At 35.1% G+C, this 19,306-nt stretch overlaps 2 protein-coding genes across 3 annotated transcripts in view; one reads left to right on the top strand and one right to left on the bottom strand.

Annotated features, from left to right (window-relative positions):
- Nucleotides 1-648: 648 nt before the first annotated feature.
- LOC123563245 (enoyl-CoA hydratase, mitochondrial-like) lies at nucleotides 649-17,747 on the bottom strand. Its single transcript, XM_045355933.2, has 8 exons — nucleotides 17,603-17,747; nucleotides 10,726-10,917; nucleotides 9,868-9,995; nucleotides 8,942-9,041; nucleotides 8,307-8,411; nucleotides 6,362-6,481; nucleotides 2,209-2,276; nucleotides 649-1,568 (listed from the first exon to the last, which is right to left on the bottom strand). The coding sequence occupies exons 1-8, from the start codon at nucleotides 17,709-17,711 to the stop codon at nucleotides 1,503-1,505; spliced, it is 888 nt and encodes a 295-aa protein (XP_045211868.2). The 5' UTR covers nucleotides 17,712-17,747; the 3' UTR covers nucleotides 649-1,502.
- A 136-nt stretch (nucleotides 17,748-17,883) lies between these two features.
- LOC123563247 (WD repeat domain phosphoinositide-interacting protein 3-like) overlaps nucleotides 17,884-19,306 on the top strand; it is a 34,901-nt gene continuing 33,478 nt past the window's right edge. For both annotated transcript variants that reach the window (XM_053530424.1, XM_053530429.1), the window contains exon 1: nucleotides 17,884-18,041. In XM_053530424.1, coding sequence (XP_053386399.1) covers nucleotides 17,975-18,041 — 67 coding nt within the window. In that variant the 5' untranslated portion in view covers nucleotides 17,884-17,974. The remainder of the gene's footprint in view (nucleotides 18,042-19,306) is intronic.

Here is a 19,306-nt window from a genome sequence, read left to right on the forward strand (position 1 = left end):
AACAAATTGTGTTCATGTGACACTAAAACCCAACAAGAACACCTTTGGACATTTACATTAAATCGACTTGGCAAAAAATTTCTATTTTTCTTGTTCCCTCATTACCTCAATTATTTAAAAGCCATTTTCGAATCTTTAGCGGAAAGTAAGATGAATCAAAATACTGTCAAATATTTTTACACATTTATTTCTATCAAATTCTGTCATATGAAATGAGATAACTCAACTGGTTTTGCCCATTTAAAGGATCTTCAGATATTGTACTGTTGATGTTAGTAACATAACTTAGTAAACTAAACTAAGGGACACACAAATACATTTTGGAGATTTGTGGTCCACGGTGCCTGAAATAAGGCTTAGAGTAGCAAATTGGGGTCTTACTAAACTATCAAAAGCTGGGAATAATCGTTAAAACCTCCATGGACAAAATTTCTGCTTTCAGCTACATTAAACATTACACAAGAGATGGACATGTTGGAGTAGCGAAGGCTTACCACTAAAACTAAAAGGAATAGTGGTTTACTTCTGCACTTTTTTGTCTGTAATGAATGGACTTGTATTTTCTGATCAGCATTGTTATAGTAAGCTTCAATATTCTTCTAACATTGGAGGATTCAACTACTGCTGTCAATACCCAGAAAAAGAGAGTCAAGTTTTGCATATTCTATTTTATTCAAAAGTAATTTATCATACTGCATAATTATATAATACAAAATCATTTAATACTCGCCACACAGAACAAGGACACATCATTTTTATACAAAAGTAGTGACTCATATTATGCTTTATTGCCTTAAAAGTATATCACACTTCAAAATTGTATCATAATTTTTATAGAACTAGTCAATTCAAACTTGAACAACTTGTGCTCACAAAAAACAAACAAAGATTTTGAATTTTACTTTAAAAAAAAAATATCTGCCCTTAGTCTACAAAAAAAAACTTCAAAGTAGTACCCTGTTTAGATTGAATTAATCAAATATATTTCTAATCAAGCAATCATAGACAAATCAATGTAGCTATAAGCTGAAATCGCCTGCAGAGACTTTTTTCTCAAGCTTTATGCTTCACAATGATGATATAATTTATAGGATACAGATTAAACAGTGAACAAAGATTTGATCCAACTCCCTGATTTCTTAACATTTACCACGCTAAATTTCTAAAATGGGCAGTACCATTTACTATTTGCGTGGGTGTTCACTAAAAATTTACTGACTGAATAGTGAACAGTGCAAATGATGATCAGCCTGCACCGATGTGCAGGCTGATCTTGATCTTCACTGGTCACAAAGGCTGAATCACTTGCTGACAGCAAGCTAAAGGTTAAATACATTGTTCATCATTTAACTTTTTTTTTTAAATTATCAATACAAAATACTTAAAAAATGTGAGACATGTAAAGGTCCAAACTATATATCTGCCATCATTTGTATGTTTGTAACATATCACACAGTTGTATCTGATTAAGATCCTATATAAAACGGCACATTATGGCACTTTTAGCTGTCTGTGAAATTTGGTTTCCTCTTCTCCAAAAATGCTGTCATCCCTTCTTTTCTGTCATTCTGAAATTGAAGAAACACTTGCATTTCTATTTCTACAAAACTGCCATCTATAGTACAAAGACTGTTCAAACCGACTTGTGAAGTAGTGTCAGAGCAAATTCTATTGGTGTATATTGGCTCTTCTCATAATGCCTTATATGACCTTTACTTTAAAAATAGTGGCGAAAGACCCATCAAGACCTTTGGATATTATTACATGTATTGGTTAGTAAAACAAAAAGACATTCTCACAAAGATGATGGGACACTTACACACAACAACAAAAAACTTAATTCAAAACTTAAAATCAATAAATTCATATCCCTATTACACATCCATTTTGCCCAAACCATGAAATTTTGTGCACAAGAAAATAAATGAGTTGTAATGAGCCTTTTAAATCTAAAAATAAAGGGAGATAACTTCCGAGTGTTCTACCTCAACCTCATTCCAGGTAACAATGACACTGAATAGCAGTCAAGTCAACAACAGTTTATAATGAGTTTGTTTAACAGATTTTCGCTACGACAGGTCAATTACCTTATGGGAAAGTAAAAGATGCCTTTGTAGCAAGGTTATGCTGTACTCCTGATTGCTTTTTAAAAAACTCAAAATACACATTAATGCTTTAAATTAGTAAAGGAACAAAGTAAGTACTTACTGTTGCAAACGTAGCATGGAAAAGTCTCTTCTCAAAATGCAAACCTTCTGCCAATGACATCTCATATGCTGAAAAGATACAATCAAACAAGAGCTGTCACTAATGGTGACAAATGCCCCAGCTGCACCTTGACCTTTGACGTGGTGACCTTGACCTTTGACCTGGTGACCCCAAAGTCAGTAGGGGTGGTTTACTCAATAAGTATCAGCATGTGAAGTTTGAAGGTCCTGAGTGCAGTGGTTCGTGAGTAAAGTGCCTTCATGCAAAAAGTTAACGTTGGCCCCTGTGACCTTGACCTTTGAACTGGTGACCCCAAAGTCAGTAGGGGTGGTGTACTCGTAAGGTACTATCAGCATGTAAAGTTTGAAGGTCCCGGGTGAAGTGGTTTGCGAGTAAAGTGCCTTCATGCAAAAAGTTAACGTTGGCCCCTGTGACCTTGACCTTTGGCCTGGTGACCCCGAAGTCAGTTGGGGTGGTGTACTCAATAAGTATTATCAGCATGTGAAGTCTGAAGGTCCTGGGTGCAGTGGTTTGCCAGTAAAGAGCCTTCATGCAAAAAGTTAACATTGGCCCCTCTGACCTTGACCTTTGACCTGGTGACCCCAAAGTCAGTAGGGGTGGTGTACTCAATAAGTACTATCAGCATGTGAAGTTTGAAGGTCCTGGGTGCAGTGGTTCGCGAGTAAATTGCCTTCATGCAAAAAGTAAACGTTGGCCCCTGTGACCTTGACCTTTGACCTGGTGACCCCAAAGTCAGTACAGGTGGTGTACTCAATAAGTACTATCAGCATGTGAAGTTTGAAGGTCCTGGGTGCAGTGGTTCGCGAGTAAAAGGCCTTCATGCAAAAAGTTAACATTGGCCCCTGTGACCTTGACCTTTGACCTGGTGACCCCAAAGTCAGTAGGGGTGGTATACTCCGTAAGTACTATCAGCATGTGAAGTTTGAAGGTCCTGGGTGCAGTGGTTCACGAGTAAAGTGCCTTCATGCAAAAAGTTAACGTTGTGACTAACGAACTAACTAAAGAACGAACAAATGAACGAACGGACGGACAGTTGAAAACTAATATGCTTCCCTTCGGGGGCATAAAACATTATACAGTCTAACCTGTCTATAGCAGTTGGCTAAGAGAATGAATTCTTGAAAGTGACCACTATATCCAGATTCTCATTTTCAGACAGATGGGTAACGAAAATCAGATTTATACTGACTTATTATTTCTAACTGTACCTGGTACGTTAGTTTTAAATAGTTCAGACATGTTCATATGCATATTTAAACATATTTAAATATTAAAATGAACAATTTTTTAAATAAAACAATTTATAGCTTCAGCTCTCTTCAAGTGTTAGGGCCTTCCTTACTGTAGACATCTTGTTGGTTTGAAATACGTCAACAAACACAATTTCAATCTGTCAAATTAATGTAATAAAATCTCGCACAGCATGATATTTGCTATGGCAGTGACTGCTATATCGCAAAGTTTTCCCTATATAAGTCTATGTAAACCATGTGACCCCCAGGGCGGGGGCCATATTTGACCCAAGGGAGATAATTTGAACAATCTTGGTAGAGGCCCACTAGATGATGCTACATACCAAATATCAAAGCCCTAGGCCTTGTGGTTTTGGACAAGAAGATTTTTTAAGTTTTTCCTTTCGGTTGCCATGGCAACCAGAGTTCTGTATGGAATTCAATTCTTTGAATAATTTTTAAAGAAGACCATCCAAGGATCACCCCTGTGAAGTTTCATCAAAATTGGCTTGGTGGTTTAGGAGGAGATGTTGTTAAAAGAAAAGTGTAGATGGATGCCCGACGCCGGCTGGACGGCGGACGGTGAGTGATCACAATAGCTCACTCTGAGCTTTTGGCTCAGGTGAGCTAAAAATTAGGGAAGGTAGGTCAGAAAAACTTCTTTTTTTTTTTTTTTTTTTTATTAAGTTAGACTTTTCGGAAATTTTTTTTGTGTCAAAAAATGAATACAAAGACGGGAGTAATGCCTTTAGAGCATCAGAAAGTTGATTTCTAACATCACTGACCATGTTTAAAGCATAAACAGTGCAGTTTTGCAACATTTTGTTAAAAAGTTGAAAAAAATATTCTCCACTATCCTCTTGTAAGCCAGCTTGATTACTTCCTCATACAAAAGAAATCTACATCACACCCCAATCAAGATTTTGAACCCGCAGCTGAGAGGCCAGTGATATGTCAGAAACCTTTTTGCCCTGTCTGTCTGTCACACTTCATTTCCAATCAATAACTGGAGAACCATTTGACCTAGAACTTTAAAACTTCACAGGGTGATAGGGTTTATAGAGCACATGACCCCTATTGTTTTTGAGGTCAATCAAAGGGCAAGGTCACAGGGACCTGAACATGGAAAACTGTTCCCGATCAATTACTTGAGAACCACTTGACCCAGAATGTTGAAACTTCACAGGATAATGCAGAGTAGATGAATTCTTTGTTTTTGCTGTTACTTGATCAAAGGTCAAGGTCACAGGGGCATGAACATGGAAAATTGTTTCTGATCAATAACTTGATAACCACTTGACCCAGAATGTTGAAACTTCATAGGAAGATTGCACATGCAGAGTAGATGACCCCAATTGATCTTGGGGTCATTCTTTCAGAGGTCAAGGTCACAGAGGCCTGAACATGGAAAACTGTTACAATTCCATAACATGACAATCACCTGACCCAGAATGTTGAAACTTCATTGGATGACTGGGCATGCAGAGTAGATGATCCTTATTGCATTTCAGTCACTAAGACAACCATCAGCGTCTCTTTGACTTTGGCTCCTGTCCCCTATTGATTTCTTGTCTATTACTACTATACTTTGGTGGAGACATGAACTTTTCTATAAAAGCGTCTTCTAGTTTCTTATTTTATGACTAGATTTTGTACAGTCAGAATAAATGTGTACATTCACATACCATCACATCATCTTTAGTCATTCATAGAAGAGGGTCATGATGACCCTGTATCGCTCACCTGAGTAATATGAGCTACATGTTTCAAATGTCAAACTGATGCTAAAATATTAAAAAAGTCAGTAGGTCACATTCATGGTCAATGAAATTCAGTTTTACGATTGGTGTGCAAAACTGTGTATGTCATCCAAATTAAAGGGTGTATCTTAAAAAACAAGAAAGTAGGTCAGCAGGTCAAGGTCACAGTCAAGTGACATCATATTACTTGGGACCATCAGGTAATTATAATTAAACAGTCTTCGAAATAGAATCAGATAATCATTTAAGTATTTTTTCCTATATAACTCATATAATAACTAAATGACCCCGGGGCGGGGTCTCTTTTAACCCCAGGGGCATAATTTGAATAATTTTGGTAAAGGACTACTAGGCAATGCATCATACCAAATATCAAAAGCCTAGGTCATGTGGTTTTAGACAAGAAGATTTTTAAAGATTTTTTTCCTATATAAGTCTATATAATACTTGGCAATTTGGGACCCCCAGGGCATGGCCTCCTTTCATCCCAGGGGTCATTTTGAACAATTTTGGTTGAGAACCATAAGACAATGCTAAAAACCAAATATCAAAGGCTTAAGTCTTATGGTTTCAGACAAGAAGATTTTTAACATTTTCTTCCAATATACTGTAAGTCTATGTAAAACTTGGGACCCCTGGGGCGGGGCCATATTTGACCCTAGGGGGATAATTTGAACAATCTTGGTAGAGGACCACTAGATGATGCTACATACCAAATATCAAAGTCCTAGGCCATGTGGTTTTGTACAAGAAGATTTTCGAAGTTTTCCATATATAAATCTATATAAACCATGTGACCCCTGGGGCGGGGCCATATTTGACCCCAGGGGGATAATTTGAACAATCTTGGTAGAGGAACACTAGATATCAAAGCCCAAGGCTCTGTGGTTTTGGACAAGAAGACTTTTAAAGTTTTTCCTTCTGCATGGAATTCAATTCTTTGAACAATTTTGGAAGGGGGCCATCCAAGGATCATTCCTGTGAGTTTGGTGTAATTCTGCCCAGCAGTTTTCAAGAAGATTTTTTTAGAAAATGTTGAGGACACATGACGCACGACACACAACGGACATTGAGCTGTCACAAAAGCTCACCATGAGCCTTTGGCTCAGGTGAGCTAATAAAACAATAAACATATATTACCTGCATTGACAGCTTCTTTACACATACCAGTGGTGACATTTGAGAATCCAGCAATTTGTTCTGCAGTTTTAATTGCCTCGTCAACCACCTGGTCCACAGGGAATATTTTACTGACTAGTCCTGTACCATAGAAACATAGCAGATAATTCAACATTCTACCTTTTTGTAATAAATAATGAATCATACAGTTCACAAAAGAATTCTTAAGATAGTATGTTTAACGTATTTTCTTTTCTATTTTAAAATATTTTTATTTTTCAGCTATATTCCATTTAACACAAGGTGTGTGATCAGTCCCCACTAACGTATAAAAAAATGAAAATCAATACAAGGTCATCTGATTTGATCTGGGTTTACCGAGCACTCACACAGTACATGTTATATGGAACCAAACAGAACAAAAGTTTTGTTTTGACATCTCATTTACATCTACATAAAAATACAAAGAATGCAATCAAAACCTTTATGCCTTCAGGAATCATAGAGATACAGTAAAATAAATCCTAACACGACCAGCAAATAACCTATATACATGTAGAGCAAAATCTATCTCTGGTTATTCTGCAATATACTACTCGAATGCAATGACGTCATCGGATCAAGGTGCGTAATACGGTCGTAAAAAGTAGTTACCACTTTTTTCTAACATTTGCGATACTAGTATGTCGTGTTAGAATCGAATTTATCGTAGAATAACCCGAGTTTTTCATTCTTATGCGAAACAATATATCACTCAGGCCTATGGCCTTCATTGTGATATATTCTTATGCATTAGAACTCAAAACTCGGGTTATTTTATGATAAACCACGTTTGGGAACTTATTATTTCTTAATTCTTCAGACCCTTGTAGTTGCCCCTTACGATCATGCATGGGTAAGGCAGAGGTTCATTCATTTATACACAAGTTTTCATCCCAGAACCATATAGAACGGCAAACAAAATTTACATCATATTAAACTGCTCCTACAACTCCCTGTAATTGACAAAATTTAGCCTTGAAAAGGATATTATGCACAGAAAATTATCCCCAAATTACCTAAATACGACTATTTCAGACAAAATTTGCAGAACATAGTCAAAAAGAAGCAATTTACTTTTGATCTTCTCTGTCTGAGTTTAAAACTTCACAATAATAATACTTTCAATTTTTTGTGCTTTAAAAAAAATGAAAAATTAAATTGAAAACCTTTGTTTTCATCATTAATCCCACTTGATTTTCTGCTAAATGGAAAATCTTTGTTTTCATCATTAATCTGACTTGATTTTCTGCTAAATGTGGTTAAAATAGCCAATTAGGAGGAGGTTCCAGAGCTCTGGATGGCTAAATTTTCCATTTATCAGTAGCTGTTTATTCAGTTTAATATCCTATAAAATTGTTTATGCGTTTTCTTGGATTGTCATTTTTCTTTTTGGCAAAAGGCACACATACCCCTTTGGGCAATAACCATATTAAAGGTAGAATCCTTTCAAATACAACTGACAATTCCAATATAAAAGGTAAAGTACAAGACGATTTTAGCTAAAGTATACCTATGATGAAGGCTCTGTAAAAGCCGAAACGTTGGTCTAATTAATAAATTGTTAAACTTAACCTGCTTTGATTGTGTGGCTACATTACACCTCGGTGTCTTTTTAAAGTATACCTAGTCCAGTGATAAAACAAAATAAAATGCAACATGTTGCTGAATAATAATCAGCTATAAAACCAGAGACAATGGTCTTAGAGGAGTCTACAGGCCTAGAAAGACGCTACAATTCCCAGGCTATGTATACACTTTTGCTAATGAAGATCTGTTTTTAAATGCTGCTTAAGATGAGATAATATTGTTTTTCTCTTTTTGTTCACAAAGCAGTACACAACACTCTCCTTTAAATGCAATAATACTTAAACACACACATGGCAATTTGAAGGTTGACACTGTAAGGTGAAGGTCATTCCCCTACCTGCCTTCTCAGCTTCCTGTGCATTAATCCTGTTACCGGTCAGCACCATCTCCATTGCCTTTGACTTCCCAATAGCTTTACACAGTCTCTGGGTACCTCCAGCACCTGATATACATAATTCTCAAATTTCAACACTGTGAGGTAACCATTGAAAATGAGAAACCACCTCCGACATATGTGCCGCACCATGAGAAAACCAACATAGTGCACTTGCGACCAGCATGGATGCGGAGGCTGGTCTGGATCCATGCTGGTCACAAACGCACTATGTTGGTTTTCTCATGGCGCAGCTCAAATACAATTTGGAAATTTTCCTTAATATTTACAGTCCTATGGAAATAACCTCACTAGAAACATTCAAAACTGCAGATTTATTATCTGGTTTATACCTAATTCAACTCTTTACCTAATTATCACTTTTGTTTTATTTCAGTGTGATATTGCACCTTACACAGCCATGTCTGAAAACTGGCATAATTCCCGGCCAAACATACATGTAAATTGTAACCTGAAGAATACAAGAAATGAGTAAAACTGCATAATATATTTATCTTGTAATGCAGGTAGTGAAGACAACCCCAGTCAAATCAATACTAAATGTATACAGTAATCTTAAACCTCTATACGAGTCCTACCGGGTATTGTTCCTATTGTTATTTCTGGCTGTCCAAACTGGGCGTTCTCTCCAGCATATATTATATCACACATCATTGCTATTTCACAGCCTCCTCCAAGCTGTAAAAATCAAACAAACCAATTACTTTCCAAACACATATTTAAACGATGGAACCTTTGGCATTAAACAAAGGTTGTAAAATTATGTTCTTTGATGAGCAAAGTTAAGACTTCTTGTGAATAGTCAATTTTTAAACAGTCTAGCAAAATTACATTATTTATTACATTGCTTAGGAAGACTCAAGTTTCATTTTTGAAAATATACTACTACATACAGTTTATGCACACATAAAAGTAACATGTTTATGTATTTTAACAGTAGTATGCTTTAGATTTAGATTAGTACAAACATAATACATGTAGGGCTAAACACAACATAAATGTGTACTGATACTACCACAGTGACTGAAATATTTGTTTTAAATAATCAACTGATGCTGCATGTCATTTAATTATGAAAGTAGCTCTGTATAAATGATTAATTTATATCTATACATATGTACTTACACAACATACTCAAACTGAATATATTTGAGCCGTGCCATGAGGAAACCAACATAGTGGCTTTGCGACCAGCATGGATCCAGACCAGCCTGCGCATCCGCGCAGTCTGGTCAGGATCCATGCTGTTCGCTTAGTTTCTCCAATTCCAATAGGCTTTAAAAGTGAACAGCATGGAGCCTGACCAGACTGCGCGGATGCGCAGGCTGGTCTGGATCCATGCTGGTCGCAAACCCACTATGTTGGTTTTCTCATGGCACGGCTCATTTGATGAGGATTTTCTAAATCTGAAGTAAATATCTGAGGATAAAATATTTCAGTGGAAGGTGGGCACTGTGTATGTTAAATGAAGATGAAGAAAGCAATGACTTAACCAGACACTTACAGCAAAACCATTTACAGCTGCAATGACAGGTTTCTTACAGCCTGCCAGCCTGTTCCAGTAGGTCAGAAAATTTCCCTTAAACACTTGTGCAAACTCTTTGTCCTTCATCTCTTTGATATCTGCACCAGCTTTCAATTAAACATTACATAATATACTCCACAAATTGTGTGATACAATTTAAATCAGTCACAATTTATAAACATTACAACACACAACATGGGAAGAAGTATGCCACTGTATGAGGAACAACATGTCAGGCACTGGAGGAAGATCATCATTATTTATTAATTTACTTTTTTTAAGAATTATCATACACTGTACTATAACGACAGATTCTAACATGGCCTTTTTATCATAGAAGGAAGAGTGGAGCCATCACTATGACCATAAGGCACAACTCATTCTTATATTATGTATATTGCTATAATGATGTCAAAGTCAGAACACAGTGACATTCCCTAAGGGACCAGAAGTGTGGGTGTAAGTTATTGGCATATTACTGCGCCAATATCACTCTAGATAACAAGTCAGATGGTATTTAAGTAAATTCAACATGAATCTTGATCGAAGTGTTGCATCTATTTCTGGTAAAGATCTACTACTTTCAATACTTATTTGTATTACAATGTATATGCTATACTGTAAAATCATTTAATTTCGTGGGCATGAAATTTCGTGGTTCTGGTCAAAATGGCAATTTCGTCAGGATATGAATTTGTGGATTTCAATTTTTGAACATAAAATGAATGGGAATCTTACTTGTTCGTTGGGATTAAATAGTGAATTGACTCAACCACGAAATCCACAAAAATTAGTCCCCCACGAATATCAATGATTTCACAGTAACTCAAATCCTACCAGCAAATGCCTTTTCTCCTCCTGTGAGAACAATGCAGCCAATGCTATCATCTGCCTCAAATGTATCAATGGCTGCCTCGACTTCTTTCATTAAACCATCACATAGTGCATTCAGGGCTTTCCTTCTGTTCAGCTGGATAAAACCAACATTCTGCTTCTCACCTTTCTTTTCAGTGATGATGAACTCTCCTTCTAAAACACAGAACAGTAATTAATATTATTTTCCTGTTCGCATTTATTTGACATTAAGTACAGTCAAACCTGTATCAAGCAGTCAGTCAGTGGAAACAGTGAAAATGGCTGCTTAAGACAGGTGACCACTTAACACAGGTGTTGATTTTTAAAGCCTTCAATTTATTTCATTAAATCCTTCTGCAAAAATCATACAAATGCCAAAAAACTGTCAGATTAATGTATAGAAGCAATCTTATTCATTCTTTTATCAGTCAAGGGTGTACCGGTAACTGTTTCAAGTTATCGCAGTTTATAACCAGTTTGAGTTACTGCTTATACTATCATAACTTGTTTCAGTTATCATAAAATATTACAAAGCCCTCCTGTGCCAATTTCTCATTGTGAATGAGACTAATACCCCAGTCACACATACGGCGCGGAAAGCTACGTCTAGCCACAGATAAAAACGTAGTAATCTGTATCGACCCGTATTGAAACGTACCTGAGACGTACCTTAATGTAGTAAGCTGTATCAATTCGTACCGATTCGTACGGCTCAGGTACGGATCGATACGGGTTACTACGTTTCTATCCATAGCTCGACGTAGCTATTTACGCCGTATGTGTGACTGTGGTATTATGCAATTATTTCCTGAATCCTTGAACTTTTATATTGCCAGCTATGCAATAAAAATTTTTATGCAAGGATGATAAAGTTTTATGCAAAAGTTTTAAAGCTATAAAACTCCTAACATCCCATAATGTTTATCAGGTCATGATCAGACTAAAAGAGAATTTGATTAACCACAGCTACTAACTACACTTTAAAGGTCACTTTGTGAGAACAGCAAAAAGACTTTTTTTGAATAACTTACCTGAGTTAACTATATTTTTATAACAAATACAGGTTATAGAATGCTTGAAAAAATAACTGAAATAAGTTACATAACTTGAAACAGTTACACCCCTGACTGTTTATACGGGAATATATGCCAACAGACCCCTAAGATTTTTTTTAACCAATGTATATATGGCATTTGTCAAAAACAATCCTTCTATCGGTATATCTGAGACTGTTTTAAGGTTTTGGGGGACAAACTTCTACCTGTGCCTTAATGTAAATTTCTTAAACTTATTTATTGTAAAAAAAAAATCCCCTAAAAATTGTAAATTATGGGACAGAGAACCAGAAAACATAGTACTTAACAGTGTCAATAAATGATTGCAGTTTATGGATGATTTAAGTGGTCCATTTATTGTTTTGAATATTGAATAACAATTTAAATCAGTGTTTGATAAAAAAATCACGGCCAAATATATATATCCATGTAAAATAGTGGTTGGGAAATATAACAGTGGATGATCTGTCAACCATGGCTAATTTGTAAACTGTAGGATATGACATTCCTGCTGGATCATGCAAACAATGCTATGGAATACTTGTTAAACTGTACTGAATTAAATGAGTATCCGTTGATAAACTAAACTCCAAATATGTCCAGAATATGCATTGCAATAATCACTCTTAAATCTTTTTGCACCTGGTGAACTTTTCAAGCGAACTCTTGCCTTTAAGTATCATCCCTAATTTCATATAAACTAAACATTCATGTCAAGTTGCTTTTAGCTGTAACAAGTGCCATTGTCTGTGCTATACGATAATAATAATTCTTCGCCTGACAAATCCCAGAAACTGTATTATACTGTATTTACTGAATTTTATTTGCACAAAGAATTAGTACACCTTTGCAAAATCCACTACCATGAATAAATGTTTTTAAAATTCAAGCTTTAACATACTATCCAAATAATAGAATTTTTGACAAGGTTTTTTTTCCCTTCTGAAAATGGCGTAACAGCCCAAACACCTCAAAAAAAAAATTCTTTAATCTTTACAGTTTTCTCCAAAATGACTTTACATAAGTTTTATTATTCCTTTGACCAAATACGATCTATATTTTTCTCCAAATTACAGCCTGACCCTTCCCCTCTTGGTAAAAAACCTGGACACATATACGTTTAAACTGTCGCTATTGTTCCGTCACGATCAAAATTATCTGCATAATATTTCTGGAAACCCCATTGAAATCGTTTGGGAACGTTTCTGGTAATGTACGAGTATTGTTATAATTACATCCCGAACATAGGCCAGAGTCACAATATACGCGTACACAATTTCTTCTGTAGCTGCTGTATTGCAAATGATTAATTTGATGTGGTTTATAATCATTATAAGTCTTTTTTATTCTAAGTCCACAAAAAAATCTTACCAGTAGAGAATAAAATACACTAAAATTTAAAGTAAACATCCTATGTTGTCCCAGAAAATGGTTTTGGTTTTCCTAGGTCAATAAAAAAGTACAATATATTATTATAAGTAACAACTAAGAATTAATCTTTAAAAAAAAAATAAATAAATCAAAAAAAAAATTAAGTCACACAAACTACTTGAAAAAGCGAAACTGAAAAAAAAACAGAAACAGTCAAAAGAGCTGGTTCAGAAAGGAATAAATCAAAACCAAGTTTGTGTGAAAGAATGAATCTAAACAGAGCATTGGATCAAAAACAATGACCATTCTATGGTTGAATCTGACACTAGTTTTACCATTGACACAACTACGTGTTGCACTTAGTATTATTTCCTTAAACTATTATTGTAAAAAAATCCCCTAAAAATTGTAAATTATGACAGAGAACCAGAAACATAGTACTTAACAGTGTCCAATAAATATTGCAGTTTATGATGACTTAAGTGGTCCATTTATGTTTTTGAATATTGAATAACAATATTAAATCAGTGTTTGTAAAAAAACTCACGGCCAATATATATGTTGTTTAGAAAAAACTGTAATTACATGAATTTAAATGAGGTATGACTCTCGTCATGCTATAAACTTAAACTTCCTAAATGGATCCGTTATTCCAGATATTGGCATTGCAATATCACGTCTTTAAATCTTATGGCACACTGGTGATTTTTCAAGGGAACTCTTGCCTTTAAGGTATCACCTAATTTCATATTACTTAAACATTTCATTCAAGTATGCTTATTAGCTTGTACAGTGACCAGTGTCTGTGCTATACGATAAATAATATATTTTTCGCCTGACAAATCCCAGTACTGTATTTTACTGTATTATACTGGAAATTTTAAATAATGCACAAAGAATTTAGTACACTTTGCAAAATCCACTACCCATGAATAAATGTTCTTTAAAATTCAAGCTTTAACAATACTAGTCCAAATAATAGAATGTTTCTGGACACAGGTTTTTTTTTCCCTTCTATAATAGGGCCGTTAACAGCCCCTTTCCCACAAAATCTTTTAAATCATACAGTTTCCCAAAAATTGACTTACATCAGGTTTTTTTATACCACTTTGCCAATACGATCTATTTTTCTCCAAATACAGGCCTGAGCCCCTTCCCCTCTTGGTAAAAAACCTGGGACAGCATGATAACTTTTGACTGTCACTATTGTTCCGTCACGTCCAAATTTATTCTGCATAATTATTTCTGGAAATCCCCATTGAAATCCGTTTGGAACGTTTCTGGTAAATGTACGATGTATTTGTTATGATTACATCTCCGAACAAGAGTGCCAGAATGTCACAATATACGCCCGTCACAGCAAATTTCTTTACTGTAGCTGCTGTATTGCAAATGAATTTTAATTTTGTGTTGTTTAGCTATCATATAAGTTTTTGTTCCTAAGTCCCAATAAACTCCATTACCAGTAGAGAGACATTAAAATACACCTAAAATTTGAAAGTAACATTATGTTGTACCACAGAAAATGGTCTTGGTTTTTCCTACGTCAATTTAAAAAGTTACAATATAAGTTATTTATAGTAACACTAAGGGAAGTTAATCTTTAAAAAAAAAATAAATAAATCAAAAAAAAAATTGTAAGTCCACACAAAACTACTTGAAAAGGCGAAACTGAAAAAAAAACAGAAACAGTCAAAGAGCTGGTCAGAAGGATTGAAAATCAACAAAGTTGTGATGAAGAATAATCTAAACAAGAGAATGTAAAAAAAAAGTAGAAAACAACGTACATTGTTGAAGTAAACTAAAAACACTGAGGACTATCACTGAAGCATGATGAATGTACCCTACTCCCCTGCACACAATGACACAGTACATTGCAATTTGATGCACACAAGATTGCATAATTATGTGGAGTGTATGTTTAGTAACAAAAAACAAAGTGCCATAACTCTGCAGAATATTTATCAAACAGAACCTAACATGCACCGTTCACTGTACTAGAGTTTTTACTGATCACTTGAGTGAAGTTCCATTAAATTTGTATGCAGGGGTTCGGGATATTAGGAGTGCACAAGACATCTGCAGATTTTATGTATAGTTTATTAACAAAATACAAAGCCCCATAACTGTGCAGTATTTTTTTCTGAAAGAACCTAACAGGCACCATGCACAACTAGGGTTACTACTGATCACTTGTCTTAAGTTTCATCAAATTGTGTGCATGGGAGATTAGGCACACACAAGAATGCATATGCAGACTATGTATATAGTATAGTAACAAAAAAACAAAGTCCCATAACTCTGCATATTTTTTTTTCTGAAAGAGAACATAACCTGCACCATGTACAACTACAGTTGTTAAATTTCACTTTTGTGAAGTTTGTTTCATCAAATTGTGTCAAGGGGATGAGGAGAGTTGATTTGCACAAGATTGTGTCTATAGAGAGACAAAATGAAACTAGTATACCCCCTTACAACTCGAGTTTTTTGGGGGTAACAATTGGTGAGCACAAGGTTGTGTCTACAGACAGATGGACAGACAGGCAGATGAACAGACTGATAGTCAGACAAACTGAAACCAGTTAACCCACCTTACAACTTTGATGTTCAGGGGGTTTAATTACGATAGTAGAAACTGACACTTCAAATAATATAAAATAATCAAGTTTATATGTTAAGGTAATAAAATATGACTTATGTAATATTTAGCTCTAATTTCTAAATATAACCTTGCAGTTCACATAATTTTGCAGGTTGAAAAGGTTGATGAACCGGAAATACAGTTGAGGTTCCTCCAAAAGACACAGAGGCTTTCCGGGAGTTCAAACATAGTCAAACAATGGTGTGTCCTGGCAGTCACTAAATGATACTTAACAAACTCTAACTCAGCCTAAACTGTTGCCTTGCAGTGGAATCAAAATGGAGTTCAATATACCAGAGCTTGAATGTGCAGGATGAGCTATTCATTCTTAGTGTGTAAGTTGACAAATGTGTCAGGAGTGAAACATTTTGACATTTTTATGTTTTCAGAAGTTATCATGCTTATATTCTATTAATAGCACATTGTTACTTTGATATGTAACAAATCAGCACTGTGAGGAGCTGTTCTTATAAAACTGTTCGTAAGTTAACTCAAAGTTGAAAATCTGTTGTTGTTTCTTGAATCAAATTCATCGTTGTTCTAAAAATGTAAAAATATCAGTTTCAGAATCAAAACTGTTAAAAAGTCGCTTCTTTTCTGCATTGCAATAATAAATTAAGGTGTTATTATACTTGCATTCTGTTTAGATCACAAGATTAAGTTAAAATCTAAGTTATGGTAATAATGTGTATTATGTCAGGAGTGAAACATTTATTGGTCAAACTGTTAATCAGTTCTGTAATATGAAATACTAAGTCATGTTTATGTAATGCCTTGTGGTATTTATTTGATATTCTTTAAAATATATGGCAAAGTTGCCTTTTTGTATTAAGGGTACACAGTTTATTTAAAAAACAAACTTTCTTCATTATAATAGCCATAAAATTGGGCTAAATAACGAAAAAATCAATTAATTTAATTTTTTTGGAGGCATATAGCTAGCTCGGACACTTTTTTTCATTTTCTTTAACACCTTAACTAAGAAAAGTTAGCATAAAAAGACACAAAGAATTATACTTTTTGTTTCTGCAGTGACTTTGAAGATGGTATGTTGTTTTCTCTTTTTTTGTTGGGTCAGTTGAATTAAAGATCAATAAAAAACTTAATATGTGTTGTATTGTTTGCACGCAACCATTTTTATAGACTGAAATGACGGCTTATTAAAATGAGGTAATAAGAATGCTACTTAGACCTGTTTTAATTTTTGATCATTTTTACATGTTTCCTGCCATTTTTTTTAAAACAGCCCTAGTATTGCAATAGTCAAAATTGGCCTCAATAGTCACCCTCAGGTGTCAGTGTGCATTTTGCCTCTAAATGCCATTCAAGAAAGAGGGTAGGTTTGTCTGAAGAAAAATTGTAAGAAATTTGATCGAATAACATCTACATCTACATCTTTCACCCAACCGTTGATTTCCAACTATCACTGGGCGGCGCTGTCAGAGAAACAGTTGTTAAAGAAATGATATGTTATAATGTTAAAATAATAAAAGCTAAAAAAGACGGTATTCTACAGTTAAAAGCCTATATAAAATTGCTATTTTTATGTGTCTGAAATGCTGTCTTACTAAAAGAATCACATTTCAATCGCCATTTCTCAATTTTGGGGCATGTGACAGGGTCATTTCTTATAATGGAAGTCTATGGAAAAAGTAATAGCAGTGTCTGACCAACAACCTCCAAATCTTGGTCGTGTAAACTGGTGACATTTCAACGACCTTGTCGGATATTTACTGACAGCATCAACACCACTGAATGACATCTTATAAAACATATAATGTGCAAGACTTACGTGTTGACATACATCTTGCATGAGCTCCTGAGAACTTGAATACGTTCTTTCGGCCATTATTTAGCAAAATTTGACCAAAAATATGCCGACCTAAGTTCCTGGAAGCCATGATTATAGTCGAGAACCAAAATTAAAAGCGAAAGAAAACGGTGTATTATCATTTGTTTAAAGATATTTTCATACTTTGAATTTAAAGAATATTGTCTTAAAAAGAAAACATATTGTATTTCAATAAAACAATTTGTTTCAAAATTTAATATATGTCTATTTAGAGACTATCCGAAATTGTAACCCGGAAGTGCTTGTTGGACTTCCGAAGTAAACTTTTGAGTGTTTATCAAGAAGGAGGCGTGAATTTTTTACATATGCGTAATGAATTTAAGTGTCTCCAATTCCTATGGAAATGGCCTCCTATATGCAGGCTGGAATCAGGATCAAGGTGCAAATAAATCTTAAACATTTGTCTAAAGAAGAGTGGTAGAAAATACAGTTACACCCACATTCAAAAATTTGATAACATTAAATTGAATGATTATAGCTAAAATAAGTCAGCTTCAGGAATGTTATATGCTGTCGTGTATCTCCGAGCTTAAACGAACCCCGTGTCGGAACCTAACCAGAAATCGTACCAGAAGTCTGTCATGCTATAATTTCAGCAAATCAAATGCCACAGACTCCAGGGCTCTCGCGAGTGGGCGACTTGAGCGAAATAGGCGCTTTGGAACTTCAAACTTTGCTCAAATCTAACTTCAAAGCGAAATGCAAGTCGCCCGATTTTCTTTGACTTCCGCACTCGCTAATTACTGCTACCCGGACTGTTGACAATTTGCACAGTGGCATAACAAGTGTTGAAATACACAAACACACGCCGATAGCATGATTTAAGCTCCGCCTACTTCAGGCACTTGCGAGATTTTCCCCGAGAAGTGTGAAAGCGAATCAAATTATCTGATACACCAGAGTCGATTGTGTTATGCCAATTAGCGCCGCGGTTACGTCTTTGACACTTCACATTTAATTGTCAACATGTTCGAGTGCAGAAAACAATGTTTTCTAAAGAAACTGTTGATTAACCATGCAGTTAATTGGAATATTGTACACAATTAATTGTTATCTATGATAAAAAATGACATGTAATGTATTATCTACGTTAAATTGACTTCCATCGATGAATTGACTTGAATTATGTAATTCTAAACACAGTTTACTTTCAGTTTTATTCGAGTGAGATACTGACACCGAGGTCGTGACTCGGTGTTAATAAACACTTCATACAAGATTATAATAATAACCAAATTCGGCAGGTTACATTTACAGCATCGGCTTGAATTTTTAAAAAGACTTTTTCAGAATTTTGTAATAAACAATAACCATTGTATGGGAAATGATCTAACTAAGAAAATGAATGGTCACATCAATGTTCTTTATCTAGAAACAAGAAAATTACAGCCGCTTAGAATCACTTAACAGCCTTGCGGTAGGAAAAGTCTTCCCACTTCTCCCTAAAGTCTCCCCACTTCTCCCTAAATCAGCTTGAGGGAGAAGTGACTTCTCCCAAAAAATTGGACCTAGCTAGACTTCTGGACTTGCTGTTTAATTTGATATATATCTTTAATCCATTATTCTTTTGATTCAGCCATTCTGTGCTGACTATGTTTAGACAGTTTAAAGACACGAAATAAGTATGAAATGGTATGAAATAAG

The sequence above is a fragment of the Mercenaria mercenaria genome, chromosome 2 (assembly GCF_021730395.1).
Source record: "Mercenaria mercenaria strain notata chromosome 2, MADL_Memer_1, whole genome shotgun sequence".
NCBI lineage: Eukaryota > Metazoa > Mollusca > Bivalvia > Venerida > Veneridae > Mercenaria > Mercenaria mercenaria.

Bases quoted from the DNA above. Each gene is read 5' to 3' on its own strand.
- LOC123563245 (XM_045355933.2), bottom strand. From the start codon at position 17,711: ATGGCTTCCAGGAACTTAGGTCGGCATATTTTTGGTCAAATTTTGCTA. The intron at 6,482-8,306 runs GTAGGGGAATGA...TCTATGGTACAG, and splicing joins ACAGGAAGCTGAGAAGGCAG to GACTAGTCAGTAAAATATTC. The intron at 2,277-6,361 runs GTAATATATGTT...GTATCTTTTCAG, and splicing joins TAAAGAAGCTGTCAATGCAG to CATATGAGATGTCATTGGCA.